This window comes from Lynx canadensis, chromosome A2 (genome assembly GCF_007474595.2).
Source record: "Lynx canadensis isolate LIC74 chromosome A2, mLynCan4.pri.v2, whole genome shotgun sequence".
Lineage (NCBI taxonomy): Eukaryota > Metazoa > Chordata > Mammalia > Carnivora > Felidae > Lynx > Lynx canadensis.
This window is the reverse complement of record NC_044304.2, coordinates 148,033,094-148,060,016: the sequence shown is the minus strand read 5'-3', so window position 1 is coordinate 148,060,016 and position 26,923 is coordinate 148,033,094. Positions and strand designations below refer to the sequence as shown.

The 26,923-nt window shown below is 50.0% G+C and overlaps 1 protein-coding gene across 1 annotated transcript in view; it reads left to right on the top strand.

Moving 5' to 3' along the window:
• Positions 1-26,923, top strand: part of PLXNA4 (plexin A4) — a 438,400-nt gene that overhangs the window by 60,346 nt on the left and 351,131 nt on the right. Inside the window, exon 2 of the mRNA XM_030308459.1 lies at positions 10,699-11,964. Within this exon, the coding sequence (XP_030164319.1) occupies positions 10,780-11,964 (1,185 nt within the window). The 5' untranslated portion in view covers positions 10,699-10,779. The remainder of the gene's footprint in view (positions 1-10,698; positions 11,965-26,923) is intronic.

Genomic DNA, 26,923 nt, shown 5'->3' with positions numbered 1-26,923 from the left:
CCCTCCCACCCCCTACCCTGGGTGTTGTAATCGTCACCATTATGTGGTTCTGTGGCACGTGCCATCTGTGGAACCTTTCCCAACACAAGTGATGGCCTGTATCCCAGGAGGCCTAAATGCCTTACTCTCACTTCGAAATTTAGCCCAAGAAGGAACTTGGTGATGTCTCTTGCCTTATCACTCTATTTCCCAAAACACTATTTTACAGATGGAGAAACTAAGGCATTAAGAAAGAAGGGCAGCCACTGAGCAGGACTGTGACCAGTTGGGATTACCATTCCTGACTTCTGTAGCATCCTTGCCATGGTGACTCAGAGAAAGGAGGCTTTTGTGGGTGACTTTGGGTGACACATTAACCATGACCCACTGTGGGCTAAGAAGATCCTGCTTCTTCCCTTGACCATGAGAGGAGAGGAGGGTATGGAGAGGAGGAGCTCATTGGGGTGAAGCCACGTGATATGGTTTTGCTTGCTGCTGCCACACTGGGAGTCCAGGCAGAGGGGATGTCAGGGCTGAGGGAAATGTGGCTGGAAGAGCTGTAGTGAGCCTTGTCTCCAGATGAAAATCAGTCAGCTAAGCAAGCCTTCAATCTGCTTCCCCCCAGGCCACATGTATGTGAATGGCTGCATGGAGCATTGACTGTCCCCAGCCTGTGATGGACCCCCAGCCCCATCTCTGTGATCTGAGTGTCCACCCAGATCTTGGAGCGGCAAAAGTGACAGCAAATGCCCTTTTGCTATAGCTTTCGGGTGTCATGAGCACCTTTGCATGATGTCCCTCCATTTCTATACATCCAGAAGGAATAGGCACCCTCAGAATACTGGGAGCTAGCCCCCTGGGTAGGGCATTTCTCATGGGCTGGGCCCAGGGTTGGGGTGGGAGAGAGTGACCACACTGATGCCAAGTCCAGCTGGGGCATCTGACCCTGAATTCCTGGCCAGCCTGTTTCTTTAAATGAGACACTGGAAAGTTTATGATTCTGTCCTCCCAGAATGCTATTGAGAATGTTGTGTTTTTAAAGCCTCACAGCCAGACTTGGAGTAAAGAGAGTCATTGCTTAGCGACTCCCCCACCCGGAGCACAGTGCCTGGAATATAAAAGGCTGCTGCGATGTAATAATAAGAGTTCCATCTTGAGCTGCCTGGGCTCGCTGAAGCTCCCACTCAGCTCTGCTGGGAACGGCAGACTTGGCCAGAGAAAGGTGGTTTTGTCCCTGGGGGGCTCCCTCAAGGCCAAGGACAAGGAGGCCTGGGGGAGGGGAAACCATAGATGGGGACCTCAGGGGTCCAGAGACGACCTAATCTCTGAATAGGGGCGGCTCACAGACTCACCCTCCTGCAGAGGCTTCTTCCAGGCTGGTTCCAAAGGCTCTGTCCATGGTAATCACATTTCGCCAGCCCCCTTCAATAAACTGGGAAGTAAGGATTAAGAGAGCCCTGAGCAGCTTGAGCTTGGTGCTGAATTTCCTGGGGACCCGGGCTGGTTGCCTGGAGGCACAGGGACTCTAGGTCTGTGCCTGGCTCCCCATTCCTCTCTCTTCCCCGCGCCTGATGGGGCCTCCAGCCCTTCCCCCAACCACCAATGTCACATTTCTCCTTGTTCAAAAGAACAGAAGCAGAGCAGAGGGAAAACAGACTGGAGGGATTGACTCCTGGGCTCCTGACCTGCCCTAGCTGTTGTTGCATTCTGGTTTTTGCTGGGTTATGGCCACGCTGAACTTTCAGAGTCCTGCATGCACATATGACTGTCCGATGACAGTGCTGTGACCTTCTCTTGGAACGACAGTTGCTTTGACTTGATTTTTCCCCCTAGCGGTAGTAATGGATTGCACTGCAACATTCACACCCTCAGGCACTTTTCCATTTATGAATGTGCTACTCATTTCTGAGATGGCGATGGGGAGGGGGGCCATGAACACATGCTGCACGCACATCACAGGCTTTGGGGACAGCCATTGCATGACTAGACTACAGATGTCACATGTAAATGATTCTTGAGAAAAATAAAATAACAATTCATGGCTCCCACTTAGAGAAACTAAGAGTTTAATGTGAGAAAAGCAGACACACACAAAAATACTTACTGAGGATGTTCTTCTGAGCACATAATCTTCTAGATTATAAACTAGAGTAGGAATCTAATAAAGGCATTTGTCCATTTTGCTAATTTGGATCAATGGATGTCTAGTGTTTCTTGAATTAAATAGAAAGGAGACCTGTGCTGTGTCCCCAGCCCTCTCTCTGCCCTCAGCTGCACACATATAATGCCTCCCTAGTTCCCAAACTTTGGGAGGGCCACTGAGGAACATGAAGATATTTCTTCCTTGTAGGCATTGGCATGGTCATCTTGTACCCATCTAGGCACAGATGCTTGAAATCTGGCTTTAGGAACAAGGAGGGGGCTGCTGGCGTTTAAAGCCTCCCCCCCCCCGCCAGGGGCAGCCTTATGTGCTACAAGAATCAGAGCCCCTACAGCACCCAGGCTGGGGTTTGAATCATGGCTCTGATATGCTGGCTCTTTCTGCCTGTGTTAGTCAGGGTTGTGCCTACAGCTGTCACACAGAAATCTACCATTTCAGAGCCTTGTTCCAGGAAAGGTTTCTTTCCTGCCTTGGTGGATGGGTCCTTCCACCTCTAGGCTCCATAATCCTGTAGAGCCTCAGAATCCTCTTTTTCCAACTGGTGAAAGGCTCTGTAGGGAAGACATATCTATTTCTTAACTGCTTTGGTGCAGAGGTGGAACCGTGACAATTCTTCACTATTCACAGGGTCACACCTGGATACTGTGTGAAAATGTAGAGGCTGGGAGAGGTGGCTGGTGGCCCCCTCTTACCAACAACTTCACACAGTCAGCCGCATGGATGGAGAAGCACACATTTTTGGTGGATCATTAGCTTTCTGTCCTCCAGCCTTGTCTCGACAAGAAATGAATTACATAAAGTGGGGCACTGTAGAGGAGGCTAAGGGAAATGAGTTTCCTGGTTCCTAGCAGGGGCTGGTCAATGGAGCTCTGCAGAACTTACTAGTGACTGGAGATGACCTCAAAGGGGGACAGCTAGAGGGTCCTGTAGGAGACCCTCAGCCACCTGAGGACAGGGGTACAGTCTTCTGCTTTGGAGTGTCTGTACCCCTTGCAGCCAGCTCAGAACGCCTCGCATGGTACATGCTCAATCAACATTCGTTGGCTGAATGAAAGAATGGGTGCTGATTCTAGCAACTATGTCTCCTGCCTCGTCTAAGTTTTCCTCGATGCAAGTTTGTCTTAAGGCCCAGCTCCTTCTCCTCAACAGGGTCTGTGTTAATTTTCTCAGCTGAATAAGTGGTGGTTCTCAAAGTCTAGTTCGTGGACACAGGGCAACTTGTTATGATATTCCAGCTGGTGGACTGACAGTTCTCGTTGTAAATCATGTACGAAAGATGTAGTTTTCCTGATGCATTTGAAGTCATGCTTTAAGCAGATAAAACTGAGTATTATAAGTGGTTCTAAGTCCTAGATTAGAGCAAGGGAAACCCAACATTTTGCGTTTGGTCACTGTTTGAGCTAAGTGGCCCAGCACCAAGATTCATTTTGAACTTCAGCTGTAGGTGATCCCAGCTGCCACTTCATACATACTACTGTGGAGTAGTCATTCATTCATTCATTCATTCACTCAGCATTCATTTATTTATCCATTCATTCATGTGTTCTCAAACATGGATTACATACTTACCATGTATTAGGCTCTAGTCTTGGACCTGGAGAGGATAATGGTGAAAAATACATAATTTCTGACTTCTAGGAGCTCATATTTTTGGAGAGGGGATAGCATATATGGGCAAATACAACATAATTTGTAAAGTGTGAGACTCTGGTGGGAACTGATTCCTGTTTTAACATATCACAGGGGCATCCTATGCATTGCCAGGGTCAGAGCTGGCTTCTTTGAAGATGAGATCCTAGGTGAGGGGGGTTGAAGGGTGGGGATTCGGGGGGTATAAACCACCTATGAAGAAGACACAGAGGCATGGCCAGGTGGAGAACACCCCAAGAGACCTGCCAGCACAGCCCTCTAAGCAAACACCCAGCAGAGAGAGGAGCATTGTGTTTGAATACCTAAGTCAGCACACACATACATGCACACAAACCTTCCCACACCCAAATCTTACCTGAGATAAAGCCCCACTATTTGCAAAATTCTAGATTATCTCTGTGGCCAGTGGGACATGGAGATATCTTTGGCATGCTTTCCTTTTCCTGTGAAAGAATAGTCTATTAGAGAGGATGTGGTAAGAGACACTGTCGTCTTTTGGCTAGAAGGCTGGATTTTTCTGTATATGGGTTAGGATTCTTTCATTAACAAATTCCAGAACCCACACTGGCTTGTGCAAAAGGGAAATTTTGGCTCGTGCAACTGGAAAGTGTAAGCATAGAGCTGGCTTCAGCATGCTTGATCTAGACATCTGTGTGATGTCACCAGGCCCCGAGATCCAGTAGTTTCCAGTGGCTCAGCTCTGCTCTTCTCTGTGCTTTGGCTTCCTTCTCTTCAGGCTCCCCTTCCCATCTTTCACCCCCATGGTTATAAGATGGTGCCTGCAGTTCTCAGGCTCACACCTCTCCAAGGTCACATCCATGGAGACCTAGAACTTTTCCCTCAGGCCATGATCTCTCAGAGATTCTGATCAGACCAGGTAGCCATGCCTGAACCAATCACTGAGACTCCCTGCCCTGCCCTGCCCTGCCCCCTGCCAGCAGCTCTGTGCTGATTGGCTTGGGCCCAAGTCATGTGTTCCCCCTTGAACCAGGGGTGGTGACCACTCCCCCAGAAGCTTTTGGGCTGAAAGAAGGTGAAGAGGTGGGTCCCTAGGGGGTAAGTGTATAGGAGCAAAATAACAGATATCCACTATCTCTAATGGTGTCTTTCAAAACTCTTTTTGATCATGACTGCATTAGTCAGGGTTCTTCAAAGAAACGGAATCTGTGTGCGTGTGTGTGTGTGTGTGTGTGTAGAGAGAGAGAGAGAGATTTTAAGGAATCCTACAATTATAGAGTCTCCAAGTCTAAAATATACAGGGGTAGGCCTGCAAACTGGAAACACAGAGGAGAGCCACATAAGCCCACAGACTAGAGACTCAGCAGAAAGCCAAACGCTATCTGCTGGCAGAATTCCCTCTTGCTCAGAGAGGCCAGTCTTCAACTAAATAGATGCCCACTTTATAGGGGGGAGTGTGTATCACCCCAAGTCCACTGATTTAAATATTAATTTCATCAACAGGGACGCCTGGGTGGCTCAGTCGGTTAGGCATCTGGCTTCAGCTCAGGTCATGATCTCACAGTTCGTGAGTTTCAAGTCTGGAGTTGGGCTCTGTGATGACAGCTGGAGCCTGGAGTCTGCTTTGGATTCTGTGTCTCCCTCTCTCTGCCCCTCCCCCGTTTGCTCTCTGTCTGTCTCTCAAAAATAAATAAACATTAAAAATTTTTTAAATATTAATTTCATCTGAAAACATCCTCACAGAGACATCCAGAATAATGTTTTCCTGTGTACCTGGGTACCGTAGCCCAGCCAAGTTGACCTATAAAATTAACCATCTGAGTGACTAACAGGAAGAAATACATTCACATCACATTCAATGCATACATATATATGGCTGAAACAGGAGTCTCACTAAATAGTGGTTACCCTTCCTAAAAGTGGCATAGTCTTATTTTTCTCTTCTACTTTATTTCATAAAAAAGCTCGTGTGACTCACTCAATTGGTTTCTGGGTTCACGGTATGTTGTAGAGATGGTCTTTTGAAACATCATCCTAGAATATGTCTTCAGAATGTTCTGTTATCCCATTGCAAAGGTCCTGTGGACAACTGAAGAGCTTTCCAAACCCCAGCATGACTTTGTGTTGCCTCAGCCCAGACCTGACTTGTATCTGCTCATGCCTCAGTTTCCTTATTTATAAAGGAGGCAGACTTACAAATACCTCTTCTACCTAACAGTGAACAATAAATCCAGAACAAGGTAATGTATATGAAAACATTTTGTAAACTCTAAAGTAATTTCGTGAAGTAATTGCTATTTTAAACTAGTCTGTAATAACTTTCCTCTCTTCTACTCAGGAATCTGAGAGGAGGGTGCTATTTCATGAAAATTAGTTTGAGCTCTTCAACACTTGCCACATAAAACAAAGACAGCCCCAATTTCTTTAATCAAAATGATGATCAGCTTCTAAAAATGAGTCCCATCTCCCCTGAGATCATTCAGAATTAAAATCTGATTTCAAAGAAGGGAAATGTGCAGTGTGTTTGGGTTTGATCCAGAGCCTTTTTGTTCCCCAGCTTTCCACTCATTACACATTCTGCTGGTTCAGTGAGGTCTTTGGGGTGATCTTGGGGTGACCCAGTCACATCACTTGCCTTTAAGGATCAGAGTTGGGATGAATGCTCCCTCCAATACTTTGAAAAGCAGCTAATTGATGACCGAGCAAGAAATGATGTGGGTAGGACGTGCCACTGGGGGCAGGGGTTCCTAGGTTGGGTCACCACTTATGAGGACAGATGTCCTGGAATGGAGCCACCCTGGAGACAGAGCAGCCTCAGGCAGTCCTAGGGAGCAAGGGACTGGCAGCTCTGCCCACTTGTGGGTCTGGAGCTTGGGGGGTGCCCTGTGTTTGGGTCACCCCTGCAGTGGTGGTGCCCAGCAGGGTCTCCAGTGAGGCAAGCCAGAGCCCGCACCCTTGCTTGTTCCTTCTCTCTTCCACTTCCCTGTTACTTGTTTTCTAATCAGTCCTTTCGTGGTGTGTAAAAAGGGAGGCTGGTTATTCCCATCATATGTTATTGTTTTCTGTGGGTTCCCCTCTCTCCAGGCACAGTAATTTCACTATCCCTAGATGAGGGTGATAAGTGTTTGAGATGCATAACTGTGTCTCATTTCAGTGTCTAATAGAAGATGGAGAGAGAGCCCTGGCACCTTTCTGCTCAGTAAATTCATAATTACAGGCTTCCTTGCCTCGCTTCTCGCAAACTAGAGAACTGTTGATTGGCGTGTGGGCCCATGAGTGTGTACGGTAAGGCAGGGGGTGTGGCAGGCACACTTCCCTGGTTCCTGGCAGGTTCCAATATGGGAACTGCTGAAAGTTCCCTCCAGAGAGTTGGTGGCTGAGTCCTGACTGGCACCTGCCTGTCTGGAGTGAGGATTACCAGCCTTGCTGGAATTTCATTGTTGCCAGTAATGTTCTGAGAGCTGTGTTAGCCGGGCATATGGCACCCAAGACAAAGGCCAGGGAGCAGGTGCTGAGGTGGGTTCAGACAAAGCTGGAAGACAGGCTGCAGGTGGTAGAAAGAGCACTGGGCTGGGAGTCTGGAGACCTGAGCTCAATGCGATCCCCACCTTCAACTCACTACGTGACCTTCTACAAATCACCTCACCTCTCTGGATCACAGCTTCCTTGTCTTTAAAATCGGGGATCAGAAGTCATTAAACTGGATTATCTCTTTCAGATGAAAAGCTTCTAGATTCTTCTCTGATGTTTGGATTTGCACAGGCAGTTCAAGATGAACCATCCTGAGTCCTCATCACTCTAACTGAGATGGTGCCATCACGTACTATCTCGTTATCATAATCCTAACCCTTTTCATCTCATTTCGTCTTGTTGACAAGAAGAACAACTATCATTTAATAAGTAAAATACCGTGTGCCAGGCCAAAGGCCCTGTGCCAGGCACTTTCTGTCGTTATCACTTTTTAGAGGTGAATAGTGGTGCCCGCCTGATGGATGTTATCTGCCAGGTTATGCCCTGTGGGTCCCAGGGGCTAGGCTTCCTCCTACAGAGCAGGTGGGGAGGTGTTCCTGGGTGATGTCCTGGGGCTTTTCTGTCTAGGGACTTACATGGATTAGAAAAGGCTTCCAAGTGCTCTATATTCTGGACTCTGGAATTGTGTGTCTCTAGGAACAGTATGGGTTTTGTAGGGGTGCAAACCTGGGTTTCAGCCCCAACTCTGCCATTTATTAGCCCCATGCCCTTGCAGACCCTAAGTTTCCTCATCTGAAAAGCAGATGGAACAACCCCAAGCAGAGCAGACAGCTGTACTGATTGGGTGAGGTAGTCAGTGTGCAAGCATGTGCATGGGGCCTGGGTGCGGCATGTGACCCACACATACTGACATTCCTCCTGGCTTCCAGCCCCTCTCTCTGCCGGTCAGAAAGTAAGTCTTGAGTTTCCGCTGGACGTCGGGCATGAGCCCGGCACTCTGGACTCACCAGTGAACTCGGTGGGCCTCCTTGCCCCCACGGAGCCCACAGCCCTCAACCCCAAAGTCAAGTCCTTCTGCAGAGGCTAAATTGAAGCATGGGACCCTTCTCTGGGAGCACGTGCTCTCTTCCTTTAAGTTTCTCTCCTCAATACCACGAAGTTTTGTCTCCCCCTCGCAGGGATGTCCTGACAAGGCCTGGGGCTCCTCTTTTAGCCCTGTCTCCTACCTGACCCTGTTCTCCAGACAAACATTCCCTGGTGAATATGCCATTTGATATGTTCAGACTTTTGCTACACTGACCCCTCCCCTTCTCTTCTGGCCCCACGTGTCCTCCCTTAGTTCATGGCCAGGCCCAGATGCCATCCCACAGCCTTGTCCTTGCTCTCTTACCCTAAGGTAGAAGTCAGCGTTCCTCATGGGAGCTGCCGTCACATAACCTTTCACTATCTGAATAAGTTAGATTCTGGTGGCATCTACTGGGACCTGACCCCAGCCTCGGCTGTCCTTGGATCCTGCAGCATTTTGCAAATTCTGTGTGTGCCCTGAGCAGACATTTCCCACATGGGGGTGTGAATGAAGGTACTGGACTCACAGGACTGTTCTGGGCTGTGGGTGTGCAAACCATTCTCCTCTCTGATGTTCACTCGAGAAGACGTGTGGCTTTGGTTGGGATCTTAGCTGACGACGTCATGTCTTTGCTTTCTTCTTTCTTCTCTTGATCTTTGTGTAACCTTGCACTCTCCCTGTGGGGTGTTCTCTTGCTTCCTGGTCTACCTCTTCCCACTGCTCCATTATTGAGGATTTGGGTGAGAGAAATTCCACAAAGCTGAGATGCCCCCAAGTAAGATGCAGGCCATTCCTGCCCTGCTTTCTCTCAAACTGGAAGAAATATGAAGCCGTCCTCTTGAATAGAAATGAATAAGACCATTAGGACCAAGAGCTATTTTGTTCCATGGGGAGTTACTTATTTATTTATTGGGCCACTTCTTAAACCATTTGTTCTCTCCTTTTAATGAAAACCTCTCAGAGGAGGCCCCAATATGGGAGGCAGCCAAGATCTGCCTCATTAAAATGACATCAGGGCTCAGAGCCGGGCAGTGTACCCAGAGGACCTGGTTGCTGTCGTGGTGCAAAGGGATCCAGGATGTGGTTTTAAAGTTTTGACCTCATGCACTATCTGGCAGTGGGGAGGTGTGAAGGAGAAGTGTCCGCTGCATAGGTGTAGACCTAGAAGACTGGGGCTGTGACCAATGGACCCCAATAAAGGGTTGTTTGGACTATTCTGCTGCATATAAACAGTAGCTGGTGCACATCCCCATCTGTTTCAGGCTGGGGTGAACTGAGATGGGTTAGCAGTTAAGAATGAGAATCCACTGGGGGTGCCTGGGTGGCTCAGTCGGTTAAGCGTCTGACTTCAGCTCAGCTCACGATCTCACGATTTTGTGAGTTTGAGCTCCGTGTCAGGCTCTGTGCTGACAGTGCAGAATCTGCTTGGGATTCTCTCTCTCTCCCTCTCTCTCTGCCCCTCCCCCGCTCATGCTGTCTCTGTCTCTCTCAAAATAAATAAACTTAAAAAAATTAAAAACGAGAACCCACTGTAGACTTGCACACCCAGGTTTGAATCCACTTCTGCTTATAGCTATGCAAGTTGTATAACTTCCCTAAGCTGCAACACGGGGATAAAAGTACTACTTACTTTAAGGGGACTATGAATCAGGGTCCCAGCAGGAGATAGTGCATGCAAATTCAGTTGTTTGTGCAAAGGTCAATATGGGAGCTCTTCACAAAGGTATGGCTCCCTAAGAGCAGAGCAGTATTTGGGGGTAGGAAGAGTGAGGCCCGTTACCTCCTCTAGGACTAAGTGGAGTCAGGCAGGAGGTGGTTCACAGCACCTGGAGACAGAGAGGCAGTGTGGAGAGGCACACCTGGAACCACTGAGACCTGTGGGTGAGCGTGGAGGCCCAGCCCCATCCCCTGTCCCCTCCCCCTCCTGCCAGCCTTCTGCTGATGCTCCCATCTGGCTGTACCTAACCAGGCCTGAAGGCAGGCAGCCCACAGATATAGCGTCCATACAGGCTAGCCTCCGAGGCACAGAGAAGGGTGGGAAATGGATCTGGAGGGGAAGGTAGAAGATACCCAACTCTGAAGGGTTTGTAAGATGAAATGAGATAGTCTCTGGAAGGTGCTGGACAGTGACTGCTATGAAGCCAGGCGCTAGATAGCCAATGGCCGTGCTTCATCGTCATCATCGTCGCTATTATCATTATTATTAGCATTGTTGTTATTGTTGAAGTTGCCCTGCCGGCCCTGCTGTCAACCAGACCTGGGTGACCCACACAGGCATGGGGGCCGAGTCCCATAGCCTCCAGCTTTTCCAGTGCAGTTCTTGGTCTCAGCATGTGCAGAGGGCTTTGAGGGGCCAGCCACACAAGCCCTGTACCATTATTACCCAGTATCACATCCTTCCTTTCCCCCACAGGGAGCCTCCACTCCTGAGTCCTGGCCCTCCGAGGAGGCCCCTGTGCCAAGTGCTACCGTGCCGCGAGGACCCGTTTCTGAAATGAAAGCCATGCCGTGGAATTGGACTTGCCTGCTCTCCCATCTCCTGATGGTGGGGATGGGCTCCTCCACTCTGCTCTCCCGGCAGCCACCCCCAGTGTCCCAGAAGCGGTCTTTTGTTACATTCCGCGGGGAGCCAGCTGAGGGTTTTAATCACTTGGTGGTGGACGAGAGGACAGGGCACATTTATTTGGGGGCCGTCAACCGGATCTACAAGCTCTCCAGTGACCTGAAGGTCTTGGTGACCCACCAGACAGGGCCGGATGAGGACAACCCCAAGTGTTACCCACCCCGCATCGTCCAGACGTGCAATGAGCCCCTGACCACCACCAACAATGTCAACAAGATGCTCCTGATAGACTACAAGGAGAATAGGCTGATTGCCTGTGGGAGCCTGTATCAAGGCATCTGCAAGCTTCTCAGGCTGGAGGACCTCTTCAAGCTGGGGGAGCCTTTTCACAAAAAGGAACACTACCTGTCTGGAGTCAACGAGAGTGGCTCTGTCTTTGGAGTGATCGTCTCCTACAGCAACCTAGATGACAAGCTCTTCATTGCCACAGCAGTGGATGGGAAGCCAGAGTACTTCCCTACCATCTCCAGCCGGAAGCTGACCAAGAACTCAGAGGCGGACGGCATGTTCGCTTATGTCTTCCACGATGAGTTTGTGGCCTCGATGATTAAGATCCCTTCAGACACCTTCACTGTCATCCCTGACTTTGATATCTACTATGTCTATGGCTTCAGCAGTGGCAATTTTGTCTACTTTTTGACGCTTCAGCCTGAGATGGTGTCTCCACCAGGCTCCACCACAAAGGAGCAGGTCTATACATCCAAGCTTGTGAGGCTTTGCAAGGAGGACACCGCCTTCAACTCCTACGTGGAGGTGCCCATTGGCTGTGAGCGCGGCGGGGTGGAGTACCGCTTGCTGCAGGCCGCCTACCTGTCCAAAGCCGGGGCTGTGCTCGCCCGGACCCTCGGAGTCCGTCCGGAGGACGACCTCCTGTTCACTGTCTTCTCCAAGGGCCAGAAACGGAAAATGAAATCCCTGGATGAGTCGGCCCTGTGCATCTTCATCTTGAAGCAGATCAACGATCGCATTAAGGAGCGACTGCAGTCCTGCTACCGGGGCGAGGGCACGCTGGACCTGGCCTGGCTTAAGGTGAAGGACATTCCCTGCAGCAGTGCGGTGAGTCAGGGGAGAGCCTGTGGGCTGGGATGGCGTGGCGTGGCAGGGGGATGCTAGCCTGTGGTTTCCATGGGATGTGAATCACCCATCCCATTTTGCCAACGGGACAAACACGTCTGTGGGTCTCACTGGACTCAGATCAGCACCAGCTCAAACATGCTATGGCTATGGCGCTGAGCTTGTGAGAGCTGGAGCTAGAGCTGCAAGGTAGATTTCCTATTTGATGCTTTTCTCTATTCTGTATTAGCTCATGGCTCTAGGAGGGCATGCTAGAAATAGGTGGGGATTGCGTCATACAAATGTCACATACACCAGGCATTTTTAAGACAAGATTATTGTGTCCTGTGGTATAAGACACATATCCATCTTTCTTACTGACCATGCCAAAAATCACTTTCCTGGGAACTTAGAATAAAACCATTACTGGGAGTAATGGAGCCAGTCATTCTATACTTGGGATAGATCTAGGGCTTCAGGAGCATCACGCTTTTGTCCCTTGAGGATCCTTAGGAAATGGCTAAATGAGAGCAGTGGTATGGTGGGAGTCTAGGGAACACAGAGGTGAAAACAGAGCTTGCTGAGAAAACTGCATTTATGGGGCACCTGGATGGCTCAGTCGATTAAGTCTCTGACTCTTGGTTTTGACTCAGGCCATGATCTCATGGTTTGTGAGATCGAGCCCCATGTCAGGCTCCATGCTGACAGTGCAGAGCCTGTTTGGGATTCTCTCTCTCTCTCTGCCCTTCCCCTGCTCACTTTCTCTCTCAAAATAAATAAACTTAAAAAACTGCATGTATTAAGCATCTTCTGTGTGCACTGTTCCGTGGAAGAGGTATGGCAAGCAGCCTCGGAACCCTACTGAGTGACAGAAGTGCTGAAGGAAACCAGAGAAAGGGGAGAATGAAGGGCTAGTTTAGAAGACCTTTCCAGGGACACATGCAACAGGTGACCCACCCTCCTGCCTCTCCCAACCTAACTCACTCATGATCCAGCTTGCTATGGCTTGACATCTGTTCATCTTTAAAATGGTCCAGTTTTTTCTCATTGTTCCAGTGACTTAGAAGTCTGATTTATGAGCATCTTCTATGCCCTGTGTCCCTCTCCTTCTCCCTCCTTTTTTTTTTTCATTCACTTAAAAACCTAGTTTGAGAAAAGTCTATCCTAGAGAGAAGAAAGGAGAATTCACACACAAGTGGAACATGTGTTTTCACGGATGTGATTCTTGACTGCTAGCCCAACTTTGGTGGGATTCCACATTAGTGAAATGTATTTTGATTGATTTAAAAAGTCTAAGTTTCCCTTCATGAAATATGGCTACTTGCCAAACCCATCTCAGAGGGTGCTGGCACCCAGGCAGCTTGTGGGGGGAGGGGCTGTTCTTGCGGGCTCTGGGACTTTGAGGTAGGGGTTGGGGAGATGGAGAAGAAGGAAGGGACTTGGCAAGGTTTGCCTTTGGTGCCCTAACATTTAGGCTCATGCTGTTTTCCACTGGTGAGTTTTCTAGGTAGTTGGGCTGAAACTAAAAGATGCCATTTATTTTAGATATCCTGAGAAGCCTAGTGTCACAAAGGAAATGAGAGAGGCCAGAGAAGGAAGCAACAAGTTGACAATCTTAGCCAGGCCAGAGAGTGGAGGGGACTCCACTGTACCTGCTGAGCCTTAGTGGGTGGCATATCTTTGGGAGCCTTTGGTTTAAGGCAATGGCGGATTCACTCAATAGAGTCAATGAAACAAGACAGGTTTATGACCTGGGGGCCATGGACTTCTCCCAAATGCAGGCTATAAAGGCCAGGTGCTGTACTGTATGTACATATATTACAGCCTCAAGCACAGCTCCCTGGGGAGACGCAGTAGGGAGCCGGCATGGAGAAGGAAGGCCCTTAGAAACCCCCTGATCTGTACCTTCATTCCGAGGCCCAACAAGGTGAATGAATTGCCCAAAGTCACATAGTTTGGGAAGGAATGGCAGACACAGCACTCGAGGAAAATTTCCTTTGCCTCTTGAGGAAAATCACACTTGCACACATGCATGCACACACATGCACACCTACACATGCATGTGTGCCCACGTACAATAAATACCCCCACGAGCATGCACACAAGTATGCACACCCTACGTTTGAAAGTGCAAGTCTATGCGGTGTGCTTACCAAACAGCTAGTTCTTTTGAGATCAGATGGGTTGGCTATTTTTTCCATAGATGCTTTTCTGTAGAAAACTGGCTCAGATTCTGTCTTTTCGGGTGATGCTTTTGGGAGTAGACTCAGCTGCAGGGATCAGCCTGGCTGCCCATGGGCAGGTGTTTGCCCCGCCCTTGCTCCCTGCCACAATACAAAAAGCAAAGTTCATCATGGAAGTCTGCAGAGCTGCGGGTCCTGAGACCGCATGGTGGCCTTGGAGAGAACAGAGGGACGACAGCTTTGCAAGACAAGCTAATGCCAGGGCTGGGAGTCATGGAGCCAGATAACAAGCTTTTGATTTTTCTTTGGGCTTTAATTAGCCCTTTCAAGTTCGAGGCAAGTTCAGGGCTGAGAGCAGAAAGGAGGAGGCCAGAAACTCCACACCAGGCTGGGCTGTCTCCCCAGCCAGTATAAAAGGCCACACCAGCTTGTAATGTCAAGTATCAGTTTCCTTTGATTCGGCCGACGCTCGGATTACTTTGCTCCAGTCCTCAGGTGCTCGGCTACAATTCATTTGGCCCCAGCTCAGACCACACATGCGCCCCGTGCCATCAGCCAGGCCAGGCTCCTGGGCCTCCCCAGGGAGGAGTCCTCGTGGGCACACCACTTGCAAACCCAGCTTGTCCTCCACCCATTCATGTGGCTGTTGGGTTCCTTTCCTCTCTCCCTTTCCTGCCTTGAGGCAATGATGGACTAGACGAATCTAGAGTTCTCTTTTGCCTGTGAGTCCAAGATTCCCTTGAGGCCCGTGAGGTGGGATGGAATCTCGGATGGCCTCTGTCCTGCAGCCTGCCCTTTGTAAGACCACGGTGGAGGGAAGCGTAGGCCCAAGAGATTGACTTTTAAGACTTGTGGTTTGTAGGCTAAGGGATTCCCTTAGCTTCATCATAATTACAATCCATAGAGCTTGAAAAGGTATGATTAGTGGTTCATTTTTTCAATTGAGACATAATTGACATACAACATCATGTTGGTTTCAGATGTACAACATGACAATTGAGTATTTGTATGTATTGCAAAGTGATTGCCACATGACGTCCAGTTATCTACACACAGTTACATGTTTTTTTTTTCTTGTGGTGCCACCTTTTAAGATCTATTCTCTCAGCCACTTTCAAATATACAATGCAGCATATCAACTATAGTCAATCATGTAGTACATTACATCCCCAGGACTTATTTATTTTATAGCTGGAAGTTTGTACCTCTTGACCAGTGACTCATTTTTATTGTGTTCCTGTTTTCCTAATTCCCTACGGTAGACCACTCATCCCATGGTATTCTTCAGGGTTTTCCGGCCCTTCCCATTTCTTGGGATCCACATTCCTTCCCCTGAACTCAGGCCTCCCGAACTCAGAGCAGGAAGCAATATAAGCCCTGGGGCCTCTGGCCCCCTTATTATGTCCCAGCTGGTATTTTGCCTGTGTGCAGGGAAGACCAGGTGGAGTGGGAAGAAGACATCTGTGTGACTCAGCCTGCCATTCCATGGGGCATTCGTGGTGGGCCACAGCCTGGTGAGCAGAGGGGGAAGGGTTGTATGTGAGGAGGGTTCTCAGTCTGCGGGTCCCCAGAGAGCTCCCCATTGTTTTGATTTTATTCCAGGTGAATCAGGGAAGGGTGGCGGAGTCCACATCAGAGATAAGGGCTGGCAGGCTCGGAGTGGCCTCCTCACGGGGATGTAAATGCATGTCGCAAACACGAATCTCTGAGTGGGTGTTGGGTGTAGAGGCTGGTGAAGCAGCCCAGGTGTTTTCTGGTGCTTGTGGGAGATGGAAGCAGCTTCCCCCTTTGCCTTCTAGGCCATTCTTTTCCTGTGTCCTGGCTTTCCCAGCCTGAATGGGAAGAGGTATCCAAGAACAAATGGTCTGTTGTCTAAAAATTGCTTTACAGGTCTCAGGAGGGCACAGGCAGAAGGAGGGTCCTAGAGGCATCAGCTGGGGGTCCCATTCTATCTTGGGACTCAGCAGACTGAAGACCGACCTGAGTCCCTTTGCTTCTGAGCGTTCAGAAGGGTTAATGCTAATGATGTAATCTCTGTTTCTGCTACTCAGCACGGGATGGTCTCTGTCTTTCCCTTTTGAAGGCTGTCATGTCACCCAGGCTCCCCAAACCCTCTGTCTACAGAGCACAAGATGACTGGCATGAGAAGCCCATTGTCTCTGGCTTCTGTCATGTGCCATGACCCTAAGCAGGCCAAGGTGACAGTTCCCAGCCCTTTCCTGGGAGCCCTGACACTCCTGACCCAGGGTGGGGCAATGAGGCTGGGGAGTGTGCTGTTGTGGGCCAAAGCTCTTGTGTTCACATGGGCCAAGTGGCCTGGCCTCCCAGATCCCCCAAGCAAGCTATCTATGCCTCCTCAACCTTTCTTCAGCCTTCTAGGGTAACCTCATGGAACACTAGCCCTTCCACCTTCGAATTAATTAATGAATCGATGAAACATTTGTCAGGCCCTTGGCTACGTGCTCCCTCCTGGTGGGTGCCAATCATGAAACGACATCGGTCTCCAGGGGCCCAGGATCCCAGGAGGGAGCTGCGCCCCAGCAGGTGATTATGGCCTGTGTGATGGGAACAATGGCTGTGGTCATGGGACAGGTCATTACTCATGCCACTAAGTCTTCCCTGAGTTTGGATCCAATTGAGAAGTGGACATAGGAGTCAGGCAATGTCAGCTTTAGTACTGATAAGGCCATATGGGGCAAAAATCAGCTTTTTAATCTTCCCCTTAAAACTTGAACTTCAAGTGACCTCCCAATACAAAAATGTAGGTGCTCAGGGCAGAAACTATTATCCAGAATCATTGCCTCCCACCGGTCACGTCTCAGTAGTGGGAACAGAGAGTGGTGGCCTCTGGGCTGCCTCAGGAGTTCATATTGTGCCTGACAGTTTACAGAGGGGTTCATCACCTCCTTTTCTTCTCCCAACAGTGCAGTAGGATAATAGAAAAGGCAGGCATCCCCTCCAGTCGAGGAGCTGGAGGAACAGAAAAGTCAAGTAGATCCCTCAAGGTCTTATGATTGGTAGACTAGAACCTACATCCTAATTCTCAGCCCAGTGCTTTCCCCACTTGTGCTCAGTGGTGTGCCAGTGGCATCCAGTGTGGGGCAATATGGTGCAGGCACTGTCTGGGCATTGCAGGGCATTTATGATCCTGGGATCTCAGGCTCTAGAACACTGAGTGCCAATGGGACCCTCATTCACTGCAAGAACTAGAAAAGCCTCTCACATTTCCAGAAGTCCCTGCTTGAGAACCATTGCTAAACCACACCTGTCTATGACTCGGGGTTTACCCGCCAGTCCTGCTCTATCCCACAACATTCACAGAGGCACAGGGACTGAGCTTTTGATTTTTAACCCCAAGCTTCGCTTCATGTCTGACAGTGAGGAATAGTGAAGGAGAACCCCGTTCACAGGTGCCCTTGCTTTGACTTGTGTATGCATTGGTTTAGCAGGCACGGCAGCCCTGGGAGGAGACAGGGTCACCCCCTGCCCCTGGACATGGGCTGGCCTCCCATCCCAGCCTGGATGGTTACTCAGGTTCGTCTGGCGCCTGGGATCCTGAAAGTCCATGAGAGTGAGCATCCGGCATGGTCAGGAGGCCGTCCCAGGCTCCGGGTGCTGGTTTCTGCTAGTCTGCTTAGGGTGTTTTCTTTTCCCAGTCGGCAGGAAGTGCCGCTCTGGCTGGATGGGGTGTATCCTGTTGTTCATGGTGCTAGGCAGCTTTCTCTTGCTGCTCAGACATAGTCCCTGCTCAGACCAGGAACTCCTCCTCTTGCCTGCCCCATGCCTCCTTCCTCAGCTCCACTCTATCTCTCACACACACACACACACACACACTGGGCCCATCAGGCATGCTCAACGCACACCACACTCTCACCCAGTGAGAGCTCACATCACACTACTTTCTCATTGGTCCCGGTACCCACCCCTCATGGCCCTTTGACCCAGTACTCCAGACTTCAAATTTGGGATTTGGGAATCTGCCATATTGCAACTGCCACATTGCAAACTTTATAGAATCAAGTTTTCCCTCCCTCCCCTTGACATGGCTTCTGTTCCAGGTATGCAGGTGAGAAGGCCACCCACCTTCCTCTTTTTGGCCAACGGGGTTTGCAGTCAAAGTCATATCCCAGCTAAGTACACACGGTCCTTTGGGATACAGGATGGTGGCTGAGCCTTGGGTGGTGTGCTGGGCCAGGTGAAGGGACATGTCCTCCCAGAATGCTCTGGAACCTCTCAAGTCGGCAGGGAGAGTGACAGGACCCAGGAGTCCCACACACAGAATTTTAACAAAGACAGCTGCCAGGAGACCTGAGGAGGCCTTCATCCCTGTCTCTGCTGCTCTCTCTGCTGTGTCCTGCTATCTCACTTGCGCTCATCCCCTGGGGCCCTCTTCCCCCTCCTTCTGTGACACATTCTCCCTCCACCCACACACTACGCGGAGCAGCTAATGCGGCAAGATCTCTCTCACGTGCACACACATGCACACACATGTGCCCCATATGGTGTGTTAGTAGCCCAGCCGAAACGGGCATCCGGGTCTCTTGTTCAGTGAGCACGCAGACCAGCCAGGCTCCACGGTCCACATCTGCATTCTGGGCCTTTCCTTCAACTCCTGTCATCCTCACAGGGTGGTGTCTTGGCTGGGATTCTGAGAATTTGGACCTCTGGGTCTCAGCCAGTCCTCGCTCGTGAGATACCACTGGGCTGGTGATGAAGCTTCCTTTTTGCTTTGAACTATGTGTCTCATCTTCACAAAGGAGGTGAGAAAAATAATATCCCTTTCATAAAGTGTGTTGAGACTCCTAAGGAAAGAGAAATACGTAGACATTAATAAATAATGAGAGTCATAGAACACTTTGTGTTTGTAAGACGCTTAAAACCTCCACGGCCCCACCTGTATATTCTCCTTTGGTTATAATAACCACCCGATGGGACAGGAAGTAACTTAGTGACATTACTAGGATTTCATACTTGTATTTTTTCTTCACCAGGATCTGCTTTTGAGAGATTTGGGCTCTGCCTAACCCAGATGTCATGTTCCATATCCCAGGCCTGGTGTGTACCCTGTTCGTCTTTCCCTGCATCTGGCACGTGTTGTGAATGCTCAGTTAAGGCATTTGAAAGAGAGGCTACATTCCAAGCCAGACTCTCCCTGCTGTTCCCTTCAGGTGTCCCTCAGCTTTTGCAAGGCAGAGGGGAATGACCACACCTCCGTGCGGGGCGCTTGCTTCTTTTCATTAACAAACTTAGTGGAGAGAAGGGGAAAAGACAACTAAGAGAGTTTTTCACTCAGCCTCTCCATTTACATTCTTTTTTCCCCTGTGGATTGGGCCCCCCATGCTGTCCACGTAGATGGAACGGGATCAGGGGGAGAAGAAAGCCCACATCTTTTCCCGGTCTCGGTGTCATTACTGTGTCTCTGTCAGTGTTCCAAAATATAATGGGATTTGTTTGGCTGATTTATCCCGCATGCAGGCAACATTATCCAGACTCACTCACGAGCCCGAGGAGCAAGAGGGGAAGATGCACGGCAACAAGAGTGGGGCTAATAGAATTTATTCCCACTAACAAGGGAATGACCTACCCCATAATTCAGCCTGGCCAGCGGGGCCGCTGCTTCCCAGCGCCCGCCAGAAAACACACAAACTTAATCATTGTGGCGCGCCCCGCTCCAATTACAGCCCTCGTGGCGCGGGGGCTGTCTGCTGCATTCTGGAAGGGGGTGGGAAGGTGGGATTGATGAGCTTCTTTGCCCTTGACAGGTAGCCACCGGAGACCTCTGAAGTTAAGGTACAAATGGAGAGAAGTGGCACCCAACAAGGCTGTGCTTGGTACCATTCCCAACGCTAGGAAGCCTTCCCTGGTATTTCCCACAGGTCCAGTTTGGACTACTGGGCTAGCCCCAGCATGGTGGCCATCTGCAGAGCTGGGCCAGTGGGGTCCTGATTCTCTTGCTTGGCTGGACTATAGCTCTGGCCATGGTATCACGAGCCTGTCTGCTTATCAGAGGATGGAACCCAGGGCTCTCAGCAGCTGAGCTAATGAGGAGAAGGTCATGGGTTCAACCCCCGGGATCCGATCCCTTGTTGGAGCTACTCTTTGCTGGCTGTGCTCAGCAATTCCTAGGAGGGGTATGTTGCTACAGCTCACTGTTGGTTACAGCGAGGCCTACAGAGAGTGTGCTTGGCTTAATGCCTCTCTCCTGGGAAAACAGCTCAAGCTACTGGCATTAGTTTCCTATCAGAAGGATAGCTTATTATGATGATGAGGGAAAGACCACTCAGATACCTGGTGCGATTGGGCACAGACGATCTCAAGCACATGCAAAAATATTAAAATGAGTACGAAAATGAGCATTGCTTTTAGCAAATCATTCCCATTGATCCATAGATAGTTAAGTGCTTTCATGATTGTTTGCATTGGAAGCCACAAATACACACATAACTCCTAAAACACAATGACCTCTGTCCTCTATTTTAGTACCCACCCTTTTTAGATGCTTAGAAATCTGGCACTTGACTCTTGGGATCCTTGGTGTGATTTGTTGGGTTGTCCTTCCAAGCCCGAGATACTTCTCATGAAGCCCCTTCAGTAACAGTCTTGTCTAACCAGGTTGTTGTGACTGTGGTTTTCTGGCTTCCCCTCTCTCGGTCTCCGTATACATTCATTGTCCCTACAATCTCATTGGAAAAGACAATACAGGAATCATTCTGAGATAGCACTTTGTAACGAGGTGGATGGGGCCTCATTCCCTCTTTCCGCTTCCGATGCCTGTGCTCACAACCAGGGTGAGAGGGCCGGCCTTCACTTGCTGCAAGGCTTTCTCTGGCTCTCAAGAGAGTTCAACCCATGGGGTCAGCATGGGCCACAGGCAGACTTTCAGGGGAGGAGAGGTTAGAACGAAAAGAGAAAGGAAATTTTATGCAGAACTGTAAAGGAATCGGTGGGTCAGAGTCCAACTTGGGGGATTTTTCCTTGTCACAGAAATGAGCACTCGGGCACATGGGACTATTTTATGGAGTAAGAAGCTTTCTGACAAGTAAATCTAAAACCTACCAGAGCCACCTCAAGATGTTTCCACCTCCCCGAGGATTCTCTTTGCTTACCTTCTACCCCTGCCGTCAAAGTCAGAGTCATCTCAAGGGATAGATGCACTGTGGGCATCAGACGCTATTGCATTTATTAACCCCTTAGGGGTCAGTGGTCATATTTGAGCTATGGCCCCCAATAAGTGGGTGATTATTACCTTCCTATACTGCAGGGCTTTACAACTGGAGTCTGTATTTAGACATGAGCTACTTCAGCTTATCTGATCAATATCTCCCTTTAAAAAGAAATCCCACATGCGTAATTCACTGATTCCCTATTTCCAGTGGAAGTCTGCTATGGTCAGCTTTCAGGATGTGTGTGTGTGTGTGTGTGTGTGTGTGTGTGTGTGTGTGTGTGTGTAATTAACAGGAAGAATTTAGGGCTGCTGAGCATGAGGAATCTAAAGACCTTTTCTTTTCCACATTAGCAAGGACCTCATGGGCCTTTGATCCTCTTTTTTTCCTAACTTCTATTTCTTTTCAAAACTTCAGCCCTCACTTTCTTTGGGACCAATAGACCCAGGAAAGGAGGAAGCCCTTTTCTGATGACTGGCCAAGGGCCTCCTTCATAGGGGAGAGTTGGTTGCTTCCACAGGTCCCAGAAAGGCAGAGCCCATATCCTGCATGACAGGAGAAGTGGAGGCAGGGGCTCTTCCCTGAGTAGTCTTTGGCCCTGGAATAAGTTCCTTTGGGGTCACCCTATAGCAACCCTGCAGGAAACCCCTACGTAAGATCAGTTTTTGTCCCTCTGGACTGAGGATTTGGAGTTCTGGTACCATTTTCCCATCAACTTACTAGGTCACCGGTGGTGGGGACATTGTCGTTGGACGCTATAGGCCTCAATTTCCCCTTCTGCAAAATGAGGCTGTTGGATTCTAAAATCTTGAGTTATTTTCCTTTTCTGAAATAGCTGATATGTAGAAGAGTGGCCATGCCCTGTGCTGGATGGAGCTCTCTGAACTGAGCCCAGATGTCAGCCCTCCTGCACAACCCTGCTGCTGCCCCAGGTCATTGGTCACCACGCCCACTGTACTTCCAGCGCTGGGTACAAAACTGAGGCAGGGCATGTGTTGCCTAGTCTAGTTGTAGCCCAGGTCTGTCTGTCTCCACTGGGAAAGGGGCAGGGACAGATGAAATGTTTCCATCTTTATATAGTTGGGTCCTCACCTAGGCTTTTATTTAATTGTTCCTTCCTACACGTTCTTAAGCATATTAATAAGTGAAGATCAGTAAGTAGTGTTGTCCTCACTCACTGCCTCAGTTTCCCCTAACAGAAACAGGAGCTCCAATAGCCTACGATACCAGAAGTTTGATGGAAAATGGCCCAACACAAGGCTCTTCAGAGGGTAAGCCTGGGCAAGTCTCTGGCACCTTCTCTCCCTGTGTGATGGTCTGGCCTTCCAGCTCTGTGGCGGGGATCCCGGGGTGCTCAGAACTCCTCTGCATGAGGTTGAGTGCTACTTTTGCATTCAGGAAGGGCAGGAGAGCTGGTGTGCTCCCACACGGAAGGACTCCTCTCTTTGCTGGACCAGGAGCTGCCCACGGAGCAAGGGAGGACCAGGTCTGACTTTGTATTTCCACGCCGACCCAGAGCAGCTGGGTCCCTGTTTGGGAGACTTGGCTGTATCTGTCCCTCCCTGCTGGCTCACCTGGTCGGCCTCTTTTGGATCAATTTGGGATATTTGTAAACAGTCGATGCCCGGGGTAAGGGGGGCAGCCTGTGGCTATGGAACAGGCTGTGTCCTAGAGCTGAGCTAATTGGCCCACAGGGGGATGGACCTGGTGACCTTTACCTCATTAGCACCACATTTGGATCACTGAGCTCTGGCCTAGTTCTGACCTTTCCATAATAAGGACTCAATGTGGGGTTTCTGCAAAGGCGGGGCAACCGAGAGCGGGGCCACGACTGTTCCACTTGACTGGGGAGCTGCCAGCAGGAACCAGACTAAGGGCCACGCTAGCCGGGGTGAGAAGTGGTTTCAGGACCAGATCGTGTCCCACCTCATCACCCATGGCCTTCAGAGTGGATTGGCACACGTATCGGGTGACAGTGGTTCTTTATGAATGTGTCACCAGGGCGTGGGGCTTGGGGGCAATGCCAAGGAACTCCTGAGGAGATGCCCCCACTGTGTCCCAGCCCTGACGTCTTCCTCAGCCCTCCTCAGAGTCTCCTCAGAGTCTCCCCACTGGGGTTCACCAGCGACCGCTTTGGAGCTCCGGCCCCCGGAGCCTGGGGAGGCTGTTGCAGGAAGGATGCCGGCAGAATAACACCCCCTTTCCGCGGAGATGATAGAGCTTTTCAGAGTGCCAGTCTCTCTACAGAGTGGGAGCAATTTCCCTGTAATTGGTAAAGTAACCGTAACTGCTCTGTCATTTGTATGTAGCGACACATAATTGCACGGTAACCTTTGCCGCTGTGCGCGAGGGAAGCGCAGGAAGCTATTAGATTGTAATCTGGAGTGTCAGCTCTGGCTCTCCACACCACCTCCGCCACCACTGCTGGGGAGGCTGCCGTGGGGCCTCTGCGTCCCGGGGCCAGTAGGGCCTGCTCAGAGTGGCTGTGCTTTCTCTCCCCGGGCCTGGTCTGTGGCGCCCCTGGCAAGGAAGGGGACCTCCATGGCGATGATGCAGGTCCCTGAGTCTCACTTCCAGGGGTCCCGATCCAATAGATCCGGAGGCCATGCAAGAATTTGTGTTTCTTTCTTTCCTTTTTTTTTTTAAAGACACAGAAAGAGTACGTGCACATGTGCAAACAAGGGAGGGGCGGAGAGAGGGAGAGAACCCCAAGCAGATTCCACACCTGGCTGGGAGCTGATCTGGGGCTACATCTCACCAGCCATGAGATCATGACCTGAGATGAAATCAAGAGTCAGACGCTCAACCAACTGAGCCGCCCCGGTGCCCCAAGAATTTGCATTTCTGATGAATAACGCTAAATGTTCTGGATCTTACACTATTCCTCTGTTCCTTCCTACAGTCTCATAGGCCTCGTAGATCTTTAGGAAGTACCACTTTTGAAATTTCATCTTGATAACATTAGTCTCCTTAGTTGTGATAACACTTCTCTGAGGTAGACACCATGAATTTCCCTAAAAACATGAGCCTCCCAAAGCTTGTCTGAATTGTCTAAGGATGACAAACGATATGAGCTAACATTCCCATAGCACTTAGGAAGCGTCAGACAGTGTTCTACGTGCATTAAATCATGTAATCCTTACCACAGCACTAGGAAGTATATACTCATATTATTATCCCCATTATACCAATGATAAGCTGAGACACAGAGAGGGTAAGTGACTTGCCCAAGGTCACACAGCGCTAAGTGGTGGAGCTGGGATTCAAATCTAGACATTCTGATTCTAGTTCCTCAGTGTTAACCACTGTGAAACTCAGGCTTTTATTTGCTCATCCATCCATCCATCCATCCATCCATCAATTTAACATCCGTCTTAACCTTCTATGAAGCTAAGGCCACAAAGACACATAAAACATGGTCCTGTGTTTGAGCTCATGGGCCCTGGAGTCCTGTGGATCACAGGTCTTAATTTATAAGCCATGTACCCGTGGGGACATTTGTGGAAAGCGAATTTGAGATCTTCCTGATTGGGGCAGAAGGGTGTGGGCCCTGGCCTGTTCACAGGGTTGCCCAAAGAGACACCGCATATATTTTCATGGAACAGATCCTTATTTTTGCCTTGATAAGAATGAAGCTGCTCTCTAATAAATAAGCATTATACCAATGGCCAAAGCTCATTTGTGGGCATTTGTGGAGCAGCTGAGGGAGAGGTGTGGCTGGGCTCCTGATTACAGTGGGGTCCAGTCCACTCCTGGCTCCCCTGGCTGCCACTCTAATCTTGCTGTTAATGGGGCCCAGGGGAGGCTCGGCCAGGGCAAGAGCAGACACTCTCCTCCCCCACCGCCCAGGGTGTTCTGGAATCCACACCAGCCCTCACCTGTCGAAGGCTTTCACCAATTAGCCTTTTCTTCCAAGGCCCACACGGCCCTGGCATCTGCTCCTTACACCTCAGCCTCCCGGGTCTGTGGGCCCTGTGGGGTCCTCCCTCCTCCTCCCCCTGGTGCTCTAATTACCCTGTGGCTGCTCAGACCCAGCATGGTGGTGTCCTTAGAGAGCCTGCTCTGGTCAGGAGCCATGCTAGGGGCACTCCCTGCAGCCATTCTGTCCCTGTTCTGGGCCGGATTTCCATTAAAAAAAACTAATATGAAATATCACCTTGAATTGACAAAGTGCTTTCCAGTTTACCCAGTGTCTTCACTCCCGTTTTCTCACCTGGCCCTCATGACAGTCCCGTCTTGCTGTATTACAGTCAAGGGGAAGTGAGGCTCAGAGAACAGGAATGCTGAGTTGTATAGTTAGGAAGCAAGCTGCCGTGTGAACCCAAGTCATGTGTTTTTTTTTTCGGTTATTTTAGTGTTAAAAACCCCCTTCCCGTTGCCCCTGCTTTGAGGAAACAAAGAGCGAGGACCCCTTGTGCCATAGCATCCATGCAGACCTGGGCTGCACCTGGTCAAAGGCCTTGCTCACATCTCTATCACCTGGGGCCCTATGTAGAGGGAGAAACCCATGCAAGGTGGGGGCGTGGGAGAAAGCCATCATTGTCCCTGGAATCCCAATGTCACATTGGGAACTCCAGCTGCAGCCTTGGCCTTCTTGGAGCCTGATGACGACACCCTGAGGTAGGCAGTGTCAGGCACAGGTGAGCTGACCAGCTGCCTCCCTCTCGGGGAGCTGTCACGAGCCGAAGACAGGCAGAGCCCTGGCCACCAGGCTTCCAGGCTGGGCTGTCCTTGCTTCTTCCCAATGAAAACATGTCTCCCTGGACCCCTTGCTGCTCAAGGTGCCAGAGTGGCAGAGACTTGCTGCCTCTGAGCAAGCAATGATTTAATGCTGCAATTGGCCACCTCTTTGTGTAGGTGGTTGTTTATTTATTTGCTTGTGTTTTGCTCAGCCAAGGGGAAGAATGGTATTCAGTTACTGACCACTCAGAAATGTAATTCTGGGGGCTGAGGAGCCTAAGTCTCCCAGGTCAGTGAGGCACGCGTTTGTGCCAAGGGTGGTGGGAGACTGGCAGACATGGCCTGCCTTGCTCCCTCCCTGCCTTAGTTTCTCCTTGTGTGGCGTGGCCAACCATTTAGCCTTATCTACTTGGTAAATGGTTCATAATAGGCAAGATATGTTTGCTAATGGCAGAAGTCTCTGTGGCACAGCTTAGAGCCAAGAAACTTGGGGACAAGGGCTCCTTATGAAGCAGAGGCAGGAACATGCAAGGCCATGAGGATTCCCAGCATGCCTTAAGCCTCCCCTGACATGCCTTTCGGGCAGGTCACCCTACCATTATGTCCGGTAGGGAGAAGACACCATCCTCCCTTTATCTGGATTTTTCTTTCTTTGTTTCTTTCTATCCCTTTTACCCTCCACCACCTGTCTCCTCCCCCATTTTCTCATTTTAGGAAAGAACCATAAAGATGAGACTAGACCTTGAAAGCTTGCTCCTAACTTTGACTTCTTATATTGTTTTTTAGCGGGGAGGAGCTGAGGGTCGTGTTTGGCCTGGGCTATTTGACCAGACCAAGCAAGAAAGGCCAGGGGGGATCAAAGTCGTGGAGCAGACATCTGCTCTGCACGTGGCTTGCCCGGGCCTTCCCCTGCTCTCTCCAGCCCTACCCTGACTG